The sequence below is a fragment of the Pseudophryne corroboree genome, chromosome 7 (assembly GCF_028390025.1).
Source record: "Pseudophryne corroboree isolate aPseCor3 chromosome 7, aPseCor3.hap2, whole genome shotgun sequence".
Taxonomy (NCBI): Eukaryota; Metazoa; Chordata; class Amphibia; order Anura; family Myobatrachidae; genus Pseudophryne; species Pseudophryne corroboree.
In genome coordinates, this window is record NC_086450.1 from 345,678,802 (window position 1) to 345,697,942 (window position 19,141).

Below are 19,141 nucleotides of genomic sequence, written 5' to 3' on the forward strand. Positions count from 1 at the left end.
TAGGACTAAAAATAATATTGTGAGGTGTGAGGTGTTCAGAATAGACTGGAAATGAGTGGAAATTGTGGTTAATAATACTATAGGATCAAAATGACCCCCAAATTCTATGATTTAAGCTGTTTTTGAGGGGTTTTTGAAAAAAAACACCCGAATCCGCCAAAAAATTTTCAGGGAGGTTTTGCCAAAACGCGTCCGAATCCAAAACACGGCCGCTGAACCGAATACAAAACCAAAACACAAAACACGAAAAATTTCCGGTGCACATCTCTAATGCTAATATGAATGATATTGTCCAGATTGACTTGCAGGCATAAACGACTCGGCACCAACGATGAACGATCTTGGGGACGTGCATCATTCATCGTTGGTGCCTACACACTGAGCGATATGAACAATTTATCATTCATTACTGAACGAGATTGTTCATATCGGCCGCACACACCGGCAAGTGTGTAGGGCCCATTAGTGTTGGTACCTCTTCCTTATGTGTATATAAGATACATCAGGATCTTTGCAGGTCATGGCAGTCTAGTCAGGAGCCGACTCATCTGAAGCTAGTGCAACTTTTCCCTGCTCTCATAGGGGGTCATTCCGAGTTGATCGCTCGCTAGTTCAGGTTAAATCTCGGCAAAACTGCGCAGGCGTATGCACTGCATTGTGCAAAGGTACAAAGAGGATACAAAGAGGATCGGTGCTGGGCGATAGATTTAACGAAGAATCCAGTCGCACAGCCGATCGCAAGGTGATTGACAGAACGAGGGCATTTATGGGTGTCAACTGACTGTTTTCTGGGAGTGTTTGGAAAAATGCAGGCGTGTCCAAGCGTTTGCAGGGCGGGTGTCCGACATCAATTCCGGGACCAAAAAGACTGAAGTGATCATAGTGGCTGAGTAAGTCCAGAACTACTCCGAAACTGCAAAAAACTTTTTTGTGCCGTCAGCTGCAAAAGCATTCGCACACTCGCAAAGCTAAAATACACTCCCCCATAGGCGGCGACCATCTGATCGCAGCGCTGCAAAAAGTTACTAGAGAGCGATCAACTCAGAATGACCCCCATAGGTGTTTACCTTTATTGTATGTACTCTGCATCCTAATCAGAAGTGTTCCACATGTTCATAGTAATAAAGCCAGCTGGCACGATATCATACTGTACTATATAGACTCTTCTTCATTTCAGTATGTAGTTTTAAAATCATTCTTGTCACATTTAATTTATCTAACCCTGTAGTATTTCCATAAATCCACAATTATAAGTAATAAGTAACACCAACAAAAATATTTTTTATTCCAATTCAGAAATACATGAAGGGGAAGAACAGCAATATCTTGACAATTAAATTGAACATTAATATTAATTATTGTTAATTACATTTATCAGTGGAAAACTATCATAGTTGAAATCAAATTAACGTATAAACAGAATATCTGAATATAGTACTGCTGCCTTACTAACATTGCATTTAGGTACACAACCAATTAGCAATTATCTTTTATCTGGCTTGTGTGAATTAGACAACTCATATTTGTTGATACACATAGGATAATTGCGAGAGTCCGCTCATCATGATGATTGTATCCGTCATGTCAATTAGTGATTTGCTCATGGCAGCCCAAAAATGGCTATCGATGCTTCGCCCTGTCTCATGTACTGCACAGGCAAAAATGATGTGTACCATGCAGCATGATGTGCTCCTTATGTAATAGAGAGACAAACATCTGACTGCTGCAGCCACTGCAGAGGGAGGCGACATTACATTTACTTCGACATTACAAAAGGGCACTAGGGATTTGAATTCTGTTGAGAAAATTAGTAACTCTTGCATACTGGCTTCTTCATATAGTAAATGTAATTTCTTCCCCTTCAACCTAGAGATGGCCGTTGATGATTAACATTCATGGCATGAATCCATTGACGGAGAACGATCGATGCTTGCATCCATCAATGGACATGCCTGTTGAGGAAATAGCATGTGAAGGCTAGTCAGGGAAAGGAGAAGGCTTAGTGGGCTGTTGGGAACAGGGCTAAGCACCATTCCCCCCCCCCCCCCCCTGTACTATCCACCATCAATGACAAAAACATCATCTGTGACAACCCATTAATGGTTGATAACCATTGATGGATGATTGCTGTCCCTACTTCAGCCCTTTTTAACTGACAGAAACTAGTGTTCAAAGGCATTTCTGTATTGTCAGGTTGTAGGAGGCAATCACTCTGGGCCTGATGCTTAGTCACACACAATGCCGATGTTCACACCATTGTGCAATTTGTTTACTACTGCGAGTTTGCAAAAGCCTTAAAACTCCTGAGGCACATGCGGTACACAGTTTGTAGACACACAAGGGCTGTTGCGATTGAGACGCACAGTATCAGAAATGTCTTGGAAAAGCTCCAGGCATTCCTGGGCGGTTACTGGGAGGTGGATAAACACAGAGATGGTCCATCTTATGGGCATGCTATGGGAGTGTTGCGGTGCATATGTGACAGTGGTTGTGTACACAGACACTGAGGAGGCCATACTTGGCCAGAGAAACTGCACTTGCCATATGGCTGCTGCAAGTTCCAAAGATGGACCAATCGGTATTTCAGTGTCTATGGATGATGACAGTGGGCGTCTCAGTCCCTGCTCAGTCGGACACACAGATGTACACCAAGGAAGGGCTTTGTAACGATGTTTGCATAGTCGCAGATGGGCGACCGCCAGTAGTCGCGGCCACTTCTGGGTCTGTGGGTGATTATCCTCCATGCTTGTACTGAACTGGGGACTTGGCACTGAGCTATAATATCACAGCCAAGGGCCACATCCTCAATAATAGAAGTTGCTGCCTCACTCCACACAAAGCACGAAGTGAAGGGTGATCAAGATGGACCACAAAGGGGATTGCCAAGGGTGCCCACAATCCACTCAGTGACACTGACATATGGGGACTGATGCTGATTTGGGGGTAAGGCGAAGAAGAGCAAGTAACTTTGCACCTTGGAAAAACCATGCTGCCCTTCAGGTGGGGCAGATGTAACACGTGCAGAGAGATTTAGATTTCGGAGGGTCATGTCCTAGCTCTTATCTAAATTGCTGTGTACAAATAAAGCTGCCCAGCAATTGTAGGCTACATGCAAAAGCAGCCAGTATTAACCCTGCATGCAAAAAATAAATGTATTCACATCCCTTGCATTGCAACATGGTTTGTTCCAGATACAAAATGACTTGCTTTTTTTTGCTTTGCTCCCAGCTCAGAATCCCCCCAGTGTGTGTATCTTCTCTGTCTACCACAAAATGGACCGAGCATAGTGAGCAGAGTAAAACTGCCTTGTATACTTATGTACTTATCCCAAGACTCTACATTATTACTTAGCCTCAGACGCTACATTATAATCGGGGCTCCTTTCTTTCCGCACATAGTGTCTAAACAGGATGGGGGGAGGGGGGGGGGGGGTTTGCTATGGATATGGGCTGGTCATTATAAATAACTGATAAGCATATGACCTAGTACTCTCATTAACCACTGTGTCTCAGCATTGCCATTAGCTGATTTAGGTCTCCTTTGGGCTCTTGCCCTCTCTTCTGGTTTTCCAGGTTCAGCCTGAGGAACATCTGTAATAATGTCACTTCCTGGCCTGTCACAGGATCATGAAGGGCTGGGCATGTGGGGTTGCAGTGAGGCCATTGACAGTTGTCTATCAAATGAAAGGGACATCCACGGATAGCAGTCTTGGGTCCCCTTCGTTCTTGAAGGCTTTTCTCCCAGCATTGTAATGCTCGAGCTAAGCTCACTCCCTTCACCTGATACTCCAACCAATTGCTGTGAAAGAGACATGATAATGTGTTATATAGTGTTTAAAACAACAGAGAGGTTATCAGCAAACATTTATAAAAAGTAATGCAAAAGAAGTGATAATTGTAACCAATCTTGCATTATTTAAAGTATACTAGAAAAATGAGTACACCCCAGCTTTCATAAATGTTCTGCATTAATTGTATTCTGCAATACCAATGATAATGTGGTATGTTACGAACATCAGCTATGTTGGGCATTACGGATGGTGTAATGGTTAGCATTACTGCTTCACAGCACTGAAGTCCAGGGTTTGATTCACACCACAGCCCTGTATATTGTCCTTGTGCTTATGTGGGTTTCCTCCGGATACTCCAGTTTCTTCCCACAATCCGAAAATATACCGATAGGCGGATTGGATATAGGGCTTACAGGGAAGCTTCCCGGTGGGTCGATGCACCCGCGGGGCCTGTTTTGTTTGAGGACACGTGGTCCCATTTATAGACATAATGAATAAGATGCAAAATAATTTGCATATATGAAAATGACTTTGCCACTTAGCCTGTGATTGCAGATGATCTAGTGTATGCTCTGTCTGCCTGCTTGGCTGACATATAAGATTGAGTGAATAGTGATTGGGATACGGTTGGTGTAATAAGCAAAAAAATATATCTTTCTAAAGAATTATATAGTTTCCTAAATTCTAAAGGTGTATCATATAATGTGCTCATAATATTTAATTTTATTTCTTTTTAACTTCCCCCTTGATGCTGGACATGCCCACTATCTGGAAAGTCTTGGGGGGAGGGTGCTGCTGCCATGGCCCATGGCTAGACCTTACACCTCTGGCGCTGCCCATGTGGGGCCACTAGTACAAATTTTTTTCCAGGGCCGCTTTTTTTCCCCAATCCGCCCCTGATATATATATATATATATATATATATATATATATATATATAGGGTGTCCTTAAAGTCTGGACACAGGCAATAATGCATAATACATATTTTCAAGAAATGAAATTAATGAAGTTTTCAACAACATTTTATTTATTTGGAATAATAACAAATAACATCTTCCATAGGATTTCCATCATTTGTGATGCAAAGGTGTATGCACTTTGCAAGATTCCCGTGAACTCGATGCAATAACTCTGTGACTATATATATATATATATATATATATATATATAGTTAAGACAAATTACCAGCACTCACTGTCTTAAGTGTAGAACGCCCGGGTGCCCTCCGTCACTCACGTGTATGTAATCTAGTTGTATTCCGGCGGCACTCACTCAGGACTTGTACAGCAAATCAATAAAGCAGAGACAACGCTCTTAACTTAGTTAACGTTTCAGATTTATATGCTGTTTCTCCTTGACAAAGGGGTGTGCCAACCCCGAAACGTTGGATATCAGATGTTTGTTTTAATACACTAAGAATTTTGCATCAAGTCTCTGAGTGCCGCAGTCCTTTTTGCTCGTTTTATATATATATATATATATATATATATATATAAAAATGTATATAGAGAGAGAGATAGATGATAGATAGATAGATAGATAGATAGATAGATAGATAGATAGATAGATAGATAGATAGATAGATAGATAGATAGAGCGATAATACACATTTATAGACCACTGCGAGAAAATGGATTTGGACACAAATCCTCTTTATACTACATTCGTGCACTTAACTTGAGAGCTTGTTGTTTATTAAATAACACATTTCAACATACCGCCACACCCAGGATTCAAACCTATAACCTGTTAAATTCTAATCAAACACCCTACTCAGAAGAAATCTCAAGTTGAGTTCATGAATGTTGTGTATGTATTAGTGACAGAAGTGGTCTAGTGCCTAATTCAGAGTTGATCGCAGCAGCAACTTTGTTAGCAGTTGGATAAAACCATGTGCACTGCAGGGGGGGGGGGGGGGGGCAGATTTAACATGTGCAGAGAGCGTTAGATTTGAACGGGGTGTGTTCAAACTGAAATCTAAGTATAAAAATAAAGCAGCCAGTATTTACCCTGCACAGAAACAATATAACCCAACCCAAATCTAACTCTCTCTGCACATGTTACATCTGCCCCCCTGCAGTGCACATGGTTTTGCCCAACTGCTAACAAATTTGCTGCTGAGATCAACTCTGAATTACCCCCCTAGGTAGGAGACAGGGAGGGTCGGGAGATGCTGGGCTTCAAAAAGGGGGGAAGCTGCAAGTAAAAGTAATTCAAATATATAATTGATAAGTGCCACCAACAATGCCCCTACCTTGCAGCGCTGTGTGTGGTGCATCCTCCACACACACCTGGTTACGGCCCTGCTGCTCCCGACAAAAATGAATCCTAATGTGCGTATACATGGGCAGACTAAATGGGCCAAGTGGTTCTTACCTGCCGTCAAGTGTTCCTGTGTCATTAAATTAGACTTTCTGTACATAATGGCTTAGGCCCATATGGTTAATTAACATAAGTATACAGTATAAATGAATAAGCAGAAACACACAATGTACTATACAAATGAATAGGTTTTATTTTCCTCTAAGGCAGAACAGGTTTCTGTGATCCAAAGAACATGTAGAATGACTGGAATGCCTTTATTCTCTTACCTTTTGGTAATAAGTGTGTGGGAGAAGCAGGCTGGAGCAAACACTGCCCTGTAAATGGAAGAGATTAAAGGAAACATGTTTGTTAAAGGTATATTTTCTTATCATCTTGTACTCTATATAATAAGCCACAAAGACAGTAAAACATGACAGTAAAGTATTAATAGGTATACAGTAGGGCTGCTATAATATTCCTTTAATCAGGGACACATATGAATGACAAAGTTTCTTTGGCTGATTAAATCCCGGTGAAATGCAGACATGAAGTCAGCCACAGATGTGTGTAATTCTTACTGTATGTGTCACTGATTAGATATACTGTATTATAGCAACCATAACTAGGTATAGGCCCTCATTCCGAGTTGATCGCTCGCTAGCTACTTTTAGCAGCCGTGCAAACGCATAGTCCCCGCCCACTGGGGAGTGTATTTTTCCTTTGCAGGAGTGCGAACGCCTGTGCAGCCGAGCGGCAGCAAACACATTTTGTGCAGAACAAGACCAGCCCTGTAGTTACTTATTCTGTGTGATGATTGCTGCGACGAAGGTCCCTGTATTGACGTCAGATACCCGCCCAGCAAACGCCCGGCCACGCCCACTTCCTGTCAATCTCCTTGTGTCTGCCAGTGCGACTGGAAGCTTCGTAGAACCTGTGCAAAACCACAAAGCTCTTTGTACTTGTACGACACGACTGTACATTGCAGTGCATACGCATGCACAGATTAGCCATGTTCTGCCATAATCGCTGCGCTGCGAAAAATCCGTAGCGAGCGAACAACTCGGAATGACCCCCATAATCAGTTATAATCTATAAGACTCGTTTACTAATGTGCAAATTGCAGTTGAAATGCAGGTTAGTTACTGTATGTCACGTGCATTAGTTGTCACGTGCCAGTTTTTGCTTGCGCATTTACATTTTTAGAGGTAAGCACATGATTTGCAGACCAAGATAACCATCTATGCTCAAGCGTTGTTATCACTAAATGCTGGCCTGGTATTGTTCTTTGATCACTGAGGTTGGGAATCACTGCCTTAGACTGGCCCTGGATATTAGGCAGGTGCTGACTTGCTCAGAGCATTGTGTTATTTCTGTCAGCATCACTAACATCGTCACTAACACAGTGATATATATGATTGACAGAAATCATGGGTCTCATCAAGTACATTACTCACACTCCGCTTCAGTCTTTACTAGTCCAGAACACTCGCTTGCTGGCAGCGGTAGATATTGGGCCTCTTTGACTTACACTCCATTTAGGTGTAAAAGTTACACTGATACACAGCAACCTGGCAATGTGCTTGTTTCTGCTTACTTACATATGAAGGCAAGCGTCTGATCACTTGATATGATATACTGCACTTTTTGCACCTAAATTCAATAGTAGATAAGCCATATGGCATAGAAGGAATGATAACTGACAAATATATCAGCTGTCATAGAAGCAGTATTCATTGATTCTCTTATACCCCTTATATAGAAAAGTAAAGCCCGGTGTGCATTGTAACCTTTCTATGCTTTCCTGTTTCCCCATACATACAGACCAGTGACATTGGGAGTCATTCCGAGTTATTCTCTCGTTGTCGATTTTCGCTATACTGCGATTAGTCGCTTACTGCGCATGCGCAAGGTTCGCAGAGCGCATGCGCTTAGTTATTTTACACAAAAGTTAGGTATTTTACTCACGGCATAACAAAGCTTTTTCATCGCTGTGCTGATCGTAGTGTGATTGACAGGATGTGGGTGTTTCTGGGCGGAAACTGGCCGTTTTATGGGAGTGTGCGGAAAAACGCAGGCGTTCGAGTTGCAAAACGCAGGAGTGGCTGGAGAAACGGGGGAGTGGTTGAGCAAACGCTGGGTGTGTTTGTGACGTCAAACCAGGAACGAAAAGGACTGAGCTGGTCGCAATGGCTGAGTAAGTGTCGAGCTACTCAGAAACTGCTAAGAAATTTCTATTCGCAATTCTGCTAATCTTTCGTTCGCACTTCTGCTAAGCTAAGATACACTCCCAGAGGGCGGCAGCTTGGCGTGTGCAATGCTGCTAAAAGCAGCTAGCGAGCGAACAACTCGGAATCACCCCCATTGATCACTATGGCTGAATGCCAGTGAAGTTCCTCTCATTTCTTTCATCTAGAAACAGGTTTATCTCTTACGGGACTTCACGCAGAGATTTCTTAAGTTCTCTTCCAATGCTTTGTATGTTGTTCCACTGATTTGCTGTCATGAATTGGAAGTCCGGCTGGATGTTTTCTATTCTTAGCTGTTCCACATCATAGAGCCACTGAACCACAAAGATAGGGGCTGAAACACAATCATAGCAATGACTGAGACATAAAGATAAAAGTACAAAACACAAACAAGCCAAAAGCAACTTGCTGTCAGATATCTATATTGATTCATTGATTTGTTGTTTACACGATTGTATTGTTTGGTATCGTTTATTGGCTAAGAAATAAACACATTAGCATACATATTGTGTGTGTGTGTGTGTGTGTGTGTGTGTGTGTGTGTGTGTGTGTGTGTGTGTGTGTGTGTGTGTGTGTGTGTGTGTGTGTGTGTGTGTATCACCATCGTGGTCGCGCTCAAAGAAGTTAGGATTGCAAAATATTTTGGATACCGGATTTTCAGATATGGGAGTCGCAACTTTTATGTAAATATCACGCACCCGGAGAATCGTGGGCACTCCATTCTAAGTAGGAAAACTGGGGCGCCATATGATAAGTAGGCTATATATGTATGTATATATATATATATATATATACACATATATACATATATATATATATATATATATATATATATATACACACAGTACACACAATATGTGTGTGTGTATAGAATAGAATATACTAAATATGTGTGTTTTGTACATAGCTAGGACTTGTAAGTACCAGAAAGTGTGTGTGTGTGTGTGTATATATATATATATATATATATAGACAATCGGATTGGCGGCACTCAGAGACTGTACTTAGCTGCAAAAACGTGCTTTAATTTTCAACGTTTCGGGCCTCCGCCCGTCATCAGGAATAGCTCCGCCCGTCGTTTGCTATTCCTGACGACGGGCGGAGGCCCGAAACGTTGAAAATTAAAGCATGTTTTTGCAGCTAAGTACAGTCTCTGAGTGCCGACAATCCGATTGTATACATTGGGACATGGTACCCTTGGAGGGCACCTGAGCGCTTAACTTTATTTTTGTCATACTAGTGCCGGATATTTGCTACTATATATATATATATATATATATATATATACACAACACTGCAAAAGTTTTAGGCAGGTGTGGAAAAAATGCTGCAAAGTAAGAATGCTTTCAAAAATAGAAGTGTAAATAGTTTATTTTTATCAATTAATAAAATGTAAAAAATTACTTAACAGAATAGAAGTCTAAATCATATCAATAGTTGGTGTGACCACCCTTTTGCCTTCAAAACAGCATCAATTCTTCTAGGTACACTTGCACACAGTTTTTGAAGGAACTCGGCAGGAAACATCTTGGAGAACTAACCACAGACCTTCTGTGGATGTGGGCTAGCTCAACTCCTTCTGTCTCTTCTTATAATCCAAGACATGACTTGATGATGTTGAGAATGGGGCTCTGTGGAGGCCATATCATTACTTCCAGGACTTCTTGTTCTTCTTTATGCTGAAGATAGTTCTTAATCACATTGGCTGTATGTTTGGGGTCCTTCAATTTTTGCAAGCATTACTTACTTTGCAGCATATTTTCCACAACTGCCTACAATCAAATGTTGCCCCCGCTTTGTGGGTAGACTTTATCTGTCAATCATTGCATATGCGCAAACAATATTTGAGTATTTCAACTGAGATGTACTAAAAAAATAAAATTAAACAATGACTCTGTTCACATTCACAATGTCGACACTACATGATGGATATCAACATAGTAAACATTGTCAACAAACTGACTGTCAACAAACTGACTGTCAACCCAACCCGTTCCAACTTACTGTATATAAAGACACTATAGTGCATATCATGGAGAGTACAGATTATTTTCATTTCTAATTTAGATAAGGCTGAAAGCAGATTTTTTTTTAAAGCAAAAATTATATTTTCCATTTTAATTATCTAATCTTGTCATTAATAGCACCATTAGAGCCAGACTGTTTTGTCATTTCGGGATCCGGTCAGGATCCCGGCAGTCGAAATACCGACACCGTAATCCCAACACTGCTCGTAATGCCGGCTCCGGCATTACGATCCCAATCCGTCATTTCAGATGGTGAATATTGGTTAAATGACCTACACTACAACCTATATTTACCAATAACCAACAATGTATTTCAATTACAACCAATCCTGGGATACTCACATTTCATTGATGTGTATGACTTGGGTCCATAAAAACACTGCCACTTGTCCTCTCTCTTATACTGCTGCCTGCAGTTATCCGGGAGTACACCATTCCACAGCCTGCAGGAAAGAGGACAGGTACATGTGAGGAGGGAGGCGATCACGACTCTGCCTGTCAGGGATCCGGGCGGTCACAGTGCTGACGACGAATTCCTGAGACAGGCGGTGAAATACCACCGCCAGAATACCGGCACCACAGTCTTTTCTCCCTCCATGGATGTCCACCACACCCATAGAGGGAGAAGAGATCCTGTGCGCTCGCCCCGCTGCCGGCATACTGGTGGCCGGGATCCCGCTGTCGGGATCATGACAGCCGGGATCCCAGCCATCGGTAAATAGTATGTATTCCTGTAAGGAAACTAATAAGTAACCTTACAGTCATTTGTGTCATTTGTACTATTTCTGTATAGTAGGTTACAGGGGTGCATATACACTAGTGATGAGCGGGTTCGGTTCCTCGGAATCCAAACCCCCCCGAACTTCACCCATTTTACACGGTTCCGAGGCAGACTCGGATCCTCCCGCCTTGCTCAGTTAACCCGAGCGCGCCCGAACGTCATCATCCCGCTGTCGGATTCTCGCGAGATTCGTATTCTATATAAGGAGCCGCGCGTCGCCGCCATTTTCACTCGTGCATTGGAGATGATAGGGAGAGGACGTGTGCAGCGTTCTCTCAGTTGTGTTCAGTGTGCTGCAAATATCTGTGCTCAGTGTGCTGCAAATATATGTGCTCAGTGTGCTGCAAATATCTGTGCTCAGTGTGCTTTATTGTGGGGACTGGGGACCACCAGTATTATATAGTAGGAGAACAGTGCAGAGTTTTGCTGACCAGTGACCACCAGTATTATACGTTATCTGCCTGAAAAATGCTCCATATCTGTGCTGCATTGTAGTATATAGTAGGAGGACAGTGCAGAATTTTGCTGTGACCACCAGTATATATATTACAGTACGGTACAGTAGTCCACTGCTCTACCTCTGTGTCATCAAGTATACTATGCATCCATAACTGTGGTGCATTTTAGTTGTGCGCAGTATATATAGTAGGAGGACAGTGCATAATTTTGCTGACCAGCAGTATATAATATATAGCAGTACGGTACAGTAGGCCACTGCTCTACCTACCTCTGTGTCGTCAAGTATACTATCCATCCATACCTTTGGTGCATTTAAGTTGTGCGCAGTATATATAGTAGGAGGACAGTGCATAATTGTGCTGACCATCAGTATATAATATATAGCAGTACGGTACAGTAGTCCACTGCTCTACCTACCTCTGTGTCGTCAAGTAAACTATCCATCCATACCTGTGGTGCATTTAAGTTGTGCGCAGTATATATAGTATGAGGACAGTGCATAATTTTGCTGACCACCAGTATATAATATATAGCAGTACGGTACAGTAGTCCACTGCTCTACCTACCTCTGTGTCGTCAAGTATACTATCCATCCATACCTGTGGTGCATTTAAGTTGTGCGCAGTATATATAGTAGGAGGACAGTGCATAATTTTGCTGACCACCAGTATATAATATATAGCAGTACGGTACAGTAGTCCACTGCTCTACCTACCTCTGTGTCGTCAAGTATACTATCCATCCATACCTGTGGTGCATTTTAGTTGTGCGCAGTATATATAGTAGGAGGACAGTGCATAATTTTGCTGACCACCAGTATATAATATATAGCAGTATGGTACAGTAGGCCATTGCTATTGATGTATTACTGGCATATAATTTATTTCATTTTTCTTTGCATCATGTGCTGTTTGGGGACTATTTTTTAAATCTGCCATCCTTTCTGACACTGCAGTGCCACTCCTAGATGGGCCAGGTGTTTGTGTCGGCCACTTGGGTCGCTTAGTTTAGCCATCCAGCGACCTTGGTGCACCTCTTTTTTTCTTTGCATCATGTGCTGTTTGGGGACTATTTTTTGAAGTGCCATCCTGTCTGACACTGCAGTGCCACTCCTAGATGGGCCAGGTGTTTGTGTCGGCCACTTGGGTCGCTTAGCTTTGCCATCCAGCGACCTTGGTGCACCTCTTTTTTTCTTTGCATCATGTGCTGTTTGGGGACTATTTTTTGAAGTGCCATCCTGTCTGACACTGCAGTGCCACTCCTAGATGGGCCTGGTGTTTGTGTCGGCCACTTGGGTCACTTAGCTTAGTCATCCAACGACCTCGGTGCAAATTTTAGGACTAAAAATAGTATTGTGAGGTGTGAGGTGTTCAGAATAGACTGGAAATTAGAGATGAGCGCCTGAAATTTTTCGGGTTTTGTGTTTTGGTTTTGGGTTCGGTTCCGCGGCCGTGTTTTGGGTTCGACCGCGTTTTGGCAAAACCTCACCGAATTTTTTTTGTCGGATTCGGGTGTGTTTTGGATTCGGGTGTTTTTTTTAAAAAACACTAAAAAACAGCTTAAATCATAGAATTTGGGGGTCATTTTGATCCCATATTATTATTAACCTCAAAAACCATAATTTCCACTCATTTTCAGTCTATTCTGAATACCTCACAATATTATTTTTAGTCCTAAAATTTGCACCAAGGTCGCTGGATGACTAAGCTAAGCGACACTAGTGGCCGACACAAACACCTGGCCCATCTAGGAGTGGCACTGCAGTGTCACGCAGGATGTCCCTTCCAAAAAACCCTCCCCAATCAGCACATGACGCAAAGAAAAAAAGAGGCGCAATGAGGTAGCTGACTGTGTGAGTAAGATAAGCGACCCTAGTGGCCGACACAAACACCGGGCCCATTTAGGAGTGGCACTGCAGTGTCACGCAGGATGTCCCTTCCAAAAAACCCTCCCCAATCAGCACATGACGCAAAGAAAAAAAGAGGCGCAATGAGGTAGCTGACTGTGTGAGTAAGATTAGCGACCCTAGTGGCCGACACAAACACCGGGCCCATTTAGGAGTGGCACTGCAGTGTCACGCAGGATGTCCCTTCCAAAAAACCCTCCCCAATCAGCACATGACGCAAAGAAAAAAAGAGGCGCAATGAGGTAGCTGACTGTGTGAGTAAGATTAGCGACCCTAGTGGCCGACACAAACACCGGGCCCATTTAGGAGTGGCACTGCAGTGTCACGCAGGATGTCCCTTCCAAAAAACCCTCCCCAATCAGCACATGACGCAAAGAAAAAAAGAGGCGCAATGAGGTAGCTGACTGTGTGAGTAAGATTAGCGACCCTAGTGGCCGACACAAACACCGGGCCCATTTAGGAGTGGCACTGCAGTGTCACGCAGGATGTCCCTTCCAAAAAACCCTCCCCAATCAGCACATGACGCAAAGAAAAAAAGAGGCGCAATGAGGTAGCTGACTGTGTGAGTAAGATTAGCGACCCTAGTGGCCGACACAAACACCGGGCCCATTTAGGAGTGGCACTGCAGTGTCACGCAGGATGTCCCTTCCAAAAAACCCTCCCCAATCAGCACATGACGCAAAGAAAAAAAGAGGCGCAATGAGGTAGCTGACTGTGTGAGTAAGATTAGCGACCCTAGTGGCCGACACAAACACCGGGCCCATTTAGGAGTGGCACTGCAGTGTCACGCAGGATGTCCCTTCCAAAAAACCCTCCCCAATCAGCACATGACGCAAAGAAAAAAAGAGGCGCAATGAGGTAGCTGACTGTGTGAGTAAGATTAGCGACCCTAGTGGCCGACACAAACACCGGGCCCATTTAGGAGTGGCACTGCAGTGTCACGCAGGATGTCCCTTCCAAAAAACCCTCCCCAAACAGCACATGACGCAAAGAAAAAGAAAAGAAAAAAGAGGTGCAAGATGGAATTGTCCTTGGGCCCTCCCACCCACCCTTATGTTGTATAAACAAAACAGGACATGCACACTTTAACCAACCCATCATTTCAGTGACAGGGTCTGCCACACGACTGTGACTGATATGACGGGTTGGTTTGGACCCCCCCCAAAAAAGAAGCAATTAATCTCTCCTTGCACAAACTGGCTCTACAGAGGCAAAATGTCCACCTCATCATCACCCTCCGATATATCACCGTGTACATCCCCCTCCTCACAGATTATCAATTCGTCCCCACTGGAATCCACCATCTCAGCTCCCTGTGTACTTTGTGGAGGCAATTGCTGCTGGTCAATGTCTCCGCGGAGGAATTGATTATAATTCATTTTAATGAACATCATCTTCTCCACATTTTCTGGATGTAACCTCGTACGCCGATTGCTGACAAGGTGAGCGGCGGCACTAAACACTCTTTCGGAGTACACACTTGTGGGAGGGCAACTTAGGTAGAATAAAGCCAGTTTGTGCAATGGCCTCCAAATTGCCTCTTTTTCCTGCCAGTATAAGTATGGACTGTGTGACGTGCCTACTTGGATGCGGTCACTCATATAATCCTCCACCATTCTTTCAATGGTGAGAGAATCATATGCAGTGACAGTAGACGACATGTCCGTAATCGTTGTCAGGTCCTTCAGTCCGGACCAGATGTCAGCATCAGCAGTCGCTCCAGACTGCCCTGCATCACCGCCAGCGGGTGGGCTCGGAATTCTGAGCCTTTTCCTCGCACCCCCAGTTGCGGGAGAATGTGAAGGAGGAGATGTTGACAGGTCGCGTTCCGCTTGACTTGACAATTTTCTCACCAGCAGGTCTTTCAACCCCAGCAGACTTGTGTCTGCCGGAAAGAGAGATCCAAGGTAGGCTTTAAATCTAGGATCGAGCACGGTGGCCAAAATGTAGTGCTCTGATTTCAACAGATTGACCACCCGTGAATCCTTGTTAAGCGAATTAAGGGCTCCATCCACAAGTCCCACATGCCTAGCGGAATCGCTCCGTGTTAGCTCCTCCTTCAATGTCTCCAGCTTCTTCTGCAAAAGCCTGATGAGGGGAATGACCTGACTCAGGCTGGCAGTGTCTGAACTGACTTCACGTGTGGCAAGTTCAAAGGGCATCAGAACCTTGCACAACGTTGAAATCATTCTCCACTGCGCTTGAGACAGGTGCATTCCACCTCCTATATCGTGCTCAATTGTATAGGCTTGAATGGCCTTTTGCTGCTCCTCCAACCTCTGAAGCATATAGAGGGTTGAATTCCACCTCGTTACCACTTCTTGCTTCAGATGATGGCAGGGCAGGTTCAGTAGTTTTTGGTGGTGCTCCAGTCTTCTGTACGTGGTGCCTGTACGCCGAAAGTGTCCCGCAATTTTTCTGGCCACCGACAGCATCTCTTGCACGCCCCTGTCGTTTTTTAAATAATTCTGCACCACCAAATTCAAGGTATGTGCAAAACATGGGACGTGCTGGAATTTGCCCATATTTAATGCACACACAATATTGCTGGCGTTGTCCGATGCCACAAATCCACAGGAGAGTCCAATTGGGGTAAGCCATTCCGCGATGATCTTCCTCAGTTGCCGTAAGAGGTTTTCAGCTGTGTGCGTATTCTGGAAACCGGTGATACAAAGCGTAGCCTGCCTAGGAAAGAGTTGGCGTTTGCGAGATGCTGCTACTGGTGCCGCCGCTGCTGTTCTTGCGGCGGGAGTCCATACATCTACCCAGTGGGCTGTCACAGTCATATAGTCCTGACCCTGCCCTGCTCCACTTGTCCACATGTCCGTGGTTAAGTGGACATTGGGTACAACTGCATTTTTTAGGACACTGGTGAGTCTTTTTCTGAGGTCCGTGTACATTCTCGGTATCGCCTGCCTAGAGAAGTGGAACCTAGATGGTATTTGGTAACGGGGGCACACTGCCTCAATAAATTGTCTAGTTCCCTGTGAACTAACGGCGGATACCGGACGCACGTCTAACACCAACATAGTTGTCAAGGCCTCAGTTATCCGCTTTGCAGCAGGATGACTGCTGTGATATTTCATCTTCCTCGCAAAGGACTGTTGAACAGTCAATTGCTTACTGGAAGTAGTACAAGTGGGCTTACGACTTCCCCTCTGGGATGACCATCGACTCCCAGCAGCAACAACAGCAGCGCCAGCAGCAGTAGGCGTTACACGCAAGGATGCATCGGAGGAATCCCAGGCAGGAGAGGACTCGTCAGAATTGCCAGTGACATTGCCTGCAGGACTATTGGCATTCCTGGGGAAGGAGGAAATTGACACTGAGGGAGTTGGTGGGGTGGTTTGCGTGAGCTTGGTTACAAGAGGAAGGGATTTACTGGTCAGTGGACTGCTTCCGCTGTCACCCAAAGTTTTTGAACTTGTCACTGACTTATTATGAATGCGCTGCAGGTGACGTATAAGGGAGGATGTTCCGAGGTGGTTAACGTCCTTACCCCTACTTATTACAGCTTGACAAAGGGAACACACGGCTTGACACCTGTTGTCCGCATTTCTGTTGAAATAGTTCCACACCGAAGAGCTGATTTTTTTGGTATTTTCACCAGGCATGTCAACGGCCATATTCCTCCCACGGACAACAGGTGTCTCCCCGGGTGCCTGACTTAAACAAACCACCTCACCATCAGAATCCTCCTGGTCAATTTCCTCCCCAGCGCCAGCAACACCCATATCCTCCTCATCCTGGTGTACTTCAACACTGACATCTTCAATCTGACTATCAGGAACTGGACTGCGGGTGCTCCTTCCAGCACTTGCAGGGGGCGTGCAAATGGTGGAAGGCGCATGCTCTTCACGTCCAGTGTTGGGAAGGTCAGGCATCGCAACCGACACAATTGGACTCTCCTTGTGGATTTGGGATTTCGAAGAACGCACAGTTCTTTGCGGTGCTACTGCTTTTGCCAGCTTGAGTCTTTTCATTTTTCTAGCGAGAGGCTGAGTGCCTCCATCCTCATGTGAAGCTGAACCACTAGCCATGAACATAGGCCAGGGCCTCAGCCGTTCCTTGCCACTCCGTGTGGTAAATGGCATATTGGCAAGTTTACGCTTCTCCTCCGACAATTTTATTTTAGGTTTTGGAGTCCTTTTTTTACTGATATTTGGTGTTTTGGATTTGACATGCTCTGTACTATGACATTGGGCATCGGCCTTGGCAGACGACGTTGCTGGCATTTCATCGTCTCGGCCATGACTAGTGGCAGCAGCTTCAGCACGAGGTGGAAGTGGATCTTGATCTTTCCCTAATTTTGGAACCTCAACATTTTTGTTCTCCATATTTTAATAGGCACAACTAAAAGGCACCTCAGGTAAACAATGGAGATGGATGGATACTAGTATACAATTATGGACGGACTGCCGAGTGCCGACACAGAGGTAGCTACAGCCGTGAACTACCGTACTGTGTCTGCTGCTAATATAGACTGGTTGATAAAGAGATGTCGTAGTATGTATGTATGAAGAAGAAAGAAAAAAAAACCACGGTTAGGTGGTATACAATTATGGACGGACTGCCGAGTGCCGACACAGAGGTAGCCACAGCCGTGAACTACCGTACTGTACTGTGTCTGCTGCTAATATAGACTGGTTGATAAAGAGATGTCGTAGTATGTATGTATGAAGAAGAAAGAAAAAAAAACCACGGGTAGGTGGTATACAATTATGGACGGACTGCCGAGTGCCGACACAGAGGTAGCCACAGCCGTGAACTACCGTACTGTACTGTGTCTGCTGCTAATATAGACTGGTTGATAAAGAGATGTAGTAGTATGTATGTATGAAGAAGAAAGAAAAAAAAACCACGGGTAGGTGGTATACAATTATGGACGGACTGCCGAGTGCCGACACAGAGGTAGCCACAGCCGTGAACTACCGTACTGTACTGTGTCTGCTGCTAATATAGACTGGTTGATAAAGAGATGTCGTAGTATGTATGTATGAAGAAGAAAGAAAAAAAAACCACGGTTAGGTGGTATACAATTATGGACGGACTGCCGAGTGCCGACACAGAGGTAGCCACAGCCGTGAACTACCGTACTGTACTGTGTCTGCTGCTAATATAGACTGGTTGATAAAGAGATGTCGTAGTATGTATGTATAAAGAAGAAAGAAAAAAAAACCACGGTTAGGTGGTATACAATTATGGACGGACTGCCGAGTGCCGACACAGAGGTAGCCACAGCCGTGAACTACCGTACTGTACTGTGTCTGCTGCTAATATAGACTGGTTGATAAAGAGATGTCGTAGTATGTATGAATGAAGAAGAAAGAAAAAAAAACCACGGTTAGGTGGTATACAATTATGGACGGACTGCCGAGTGCCGACACAGAGGTAGCCACAGCCGTGAACTACCGTACTGTACTGTGTCTGCTGCTAATATAGACTGGTTGATAAAGAGATGTCGTAGTATGTATGAATGAAGAAGAAAGAAAAAAAAACCACGGTTAGGGGGCGTGGCCTGGCTGGTGTGCTGTGAAGAAGCATTTCTTGTGAGCTCCTGCAGCCCCACATATAAAGTATCTTTCTGCAGGGTTTTGCTGTACCCCACGGGTACATAGACACAGATC

The 19,141-nt window shown here is 44.2% G+C and overlaps 1 protein-coding gene across 2 annotated transcripts in view; it reads right to left on the reverse strand.

Moving 5' to 3' along the window:
* Positions 1-1,311: 1,311 nt before the first annotated feature.
* The window catches only part of LOC134945236 (palmitoleoyl-protein carboxylesterase notum2-like), a 157,596-nt gene continuing 139,766 nt past the window's right edge, over positions 1,312-19,141 (reverse strand). For both annotated transcript variants that reach the window (XM_063934398.1, XM_063934397.1), the window contains 4 exons: positions 10,711-10,811; positions 8,528-8,675; positions 6,383-6,430; positions 1,312-3,798 (listed from right to left, as the gene is read on the reverse strand). In XM_063934398.1, coding sequence (XP_063790468.1) covers positions 3,495-3,798; positions 6,383-6,430; positions 8,528-8,675; positions 10,711-10,811 — 601 coding nt within the window. In that variant the 3' untranslated portion in view covers positions 1,312-3,494. The remainder of the gene's footprint in view (positions 3,799-6,382; positions 6,431-8,527; positions 8,676-10,710; positions 10,812-19,141) is intronic.